We start from the raw sequence: 1,244 nt of genomic DNA on the forward strand, positions 1-1,244 counted from the left end.
GTGAGCAATAGAAAGGAGAAGCTGGGTAGAGAGAGTGAGTAGAGACATAGAGAAGGAGCCGGTGAGGGTGAGACGCTGAAGCACATCTAACCAGGGGTGTTTTCTCTTTTTTTTCTCCTCCCTGTTTCCCACCTGGGCTCCCCAGCTCCCTCCAGGATCCGATGATTACAGGGCAGCTGAGCAAGCCGCTGCTCTCCCTGCGCAGCGACATGAGCGCGGCAGAACTCCGGGCGGACGACAAAGCGGCCACCCCAGACAGCGATCTGAACGACGAGCCCCTGCTGCTGCCCTCCGAGGCCACGGACAGAGAGGGCACTCCCAATAAGCTGTACGGTAAGTCGGCTCACGCCTTCACGTTTTGTCCCTTTTCCTCCATAAAGCTGCTGGTTGAGGTCTGTTTTAGGCAGCGGTGAGGTGAAACCAGAGGGCTTCCAGTGCTGGGACAGGTGTCAGCAGTGTCAGGCAGCGAACTAAGTTTAAGTGCAATGAGCAAGTCAATGTTTGGCTCCTCTAAAGCTTGGATATCTTTTTAAATTGTGTTTCTTGTCATTTTCTGTGTGTGAAGATGTTTCATGCACCTTCAGATGCTCAGTTGATTTTTGTAGGGGACAGTCTGAGTCTGGTTAGTTGAAAGTGTATTGACAATACAACAGGTAATTCTATTGTGGTTCCTTCTGATAATACGGCACACTTTTCATGTCTGTTCTAAAAACTCACTCAATTTTGATGCTTCATCACTGCTGTTTATTTTATACCAGCTTCTTTGTATGACTTTTTATGTAGAATATATTTAAAAGTTTAACTGACCCTTAGAAATTTATATTTGACCTGTCAGGATATTTTGCTTCAACCCCACCTTCACAACACTACTTTTTCCTTAATTCAAATGGAGAAAATGTCATATTTGTCATTTGAACATGAATTATAATAGCAATATATGCACATAAATAACTTAACTTAACTTAAAACCTCTACTTTATGTCAAATGTTGTATTTAACATCAGTTCATCAGATATATTATTATTGTTCTGTATAATTGCAGAGGCTTATTACTGTTCGTACTGTTATTTATTTTCAGTTTTCATTCGTTATTTTTAGTCTTTTGGCATCTTCAGTTGCAAATTATCTTCAAAATTAGTCAATTTCTATATCAGCATGCCTCATTATTTTTGCAGTTATCTCATTAATTGAGTGTTCACACTCTATTTTGGTATTTTGCCTAAATCAGTGTGTGTGTGTGTGTG

General features: G+C 41.4%; 1 protein-coding gene across 1 annotated transcript in view; it reads left to right on the forward strand.

Annotated features, from left to right (window-relative positions):
* The window catches only part of pou6f2 (POU class 6 homeobox 2), a 67,864-nt gene continuing 66,620 nt past the window's right edge, over positions 1-1,244 (forward strand). The window contains exon 1 of the mRNA XM_035652666.1: positions 1-333. Coding sequence (XP_035508559.1) covers positions 162-333 — 172 coding nt within the window. The 5' untranslated portion in view covers positions 1-161. The remainder of the gene's footprint in view (positions 334-1,244) is intronic.

The sequence above is a fragment of the Morone saxatilis genome, unplaced genomic scaffold (genome assembly GCF_004916995.1).
Source record: "Morone saxatilis isolate NCDOM2014 unplaced genomic scaffold, NCSU_SB_2.0 Contig0, whole genome shotgun sequence".
Lineage (NCBI taxonomy): Eukaryota > Metazoa > Chordata > Actinopteri > Moronidae > Morone > Morone saxatilis.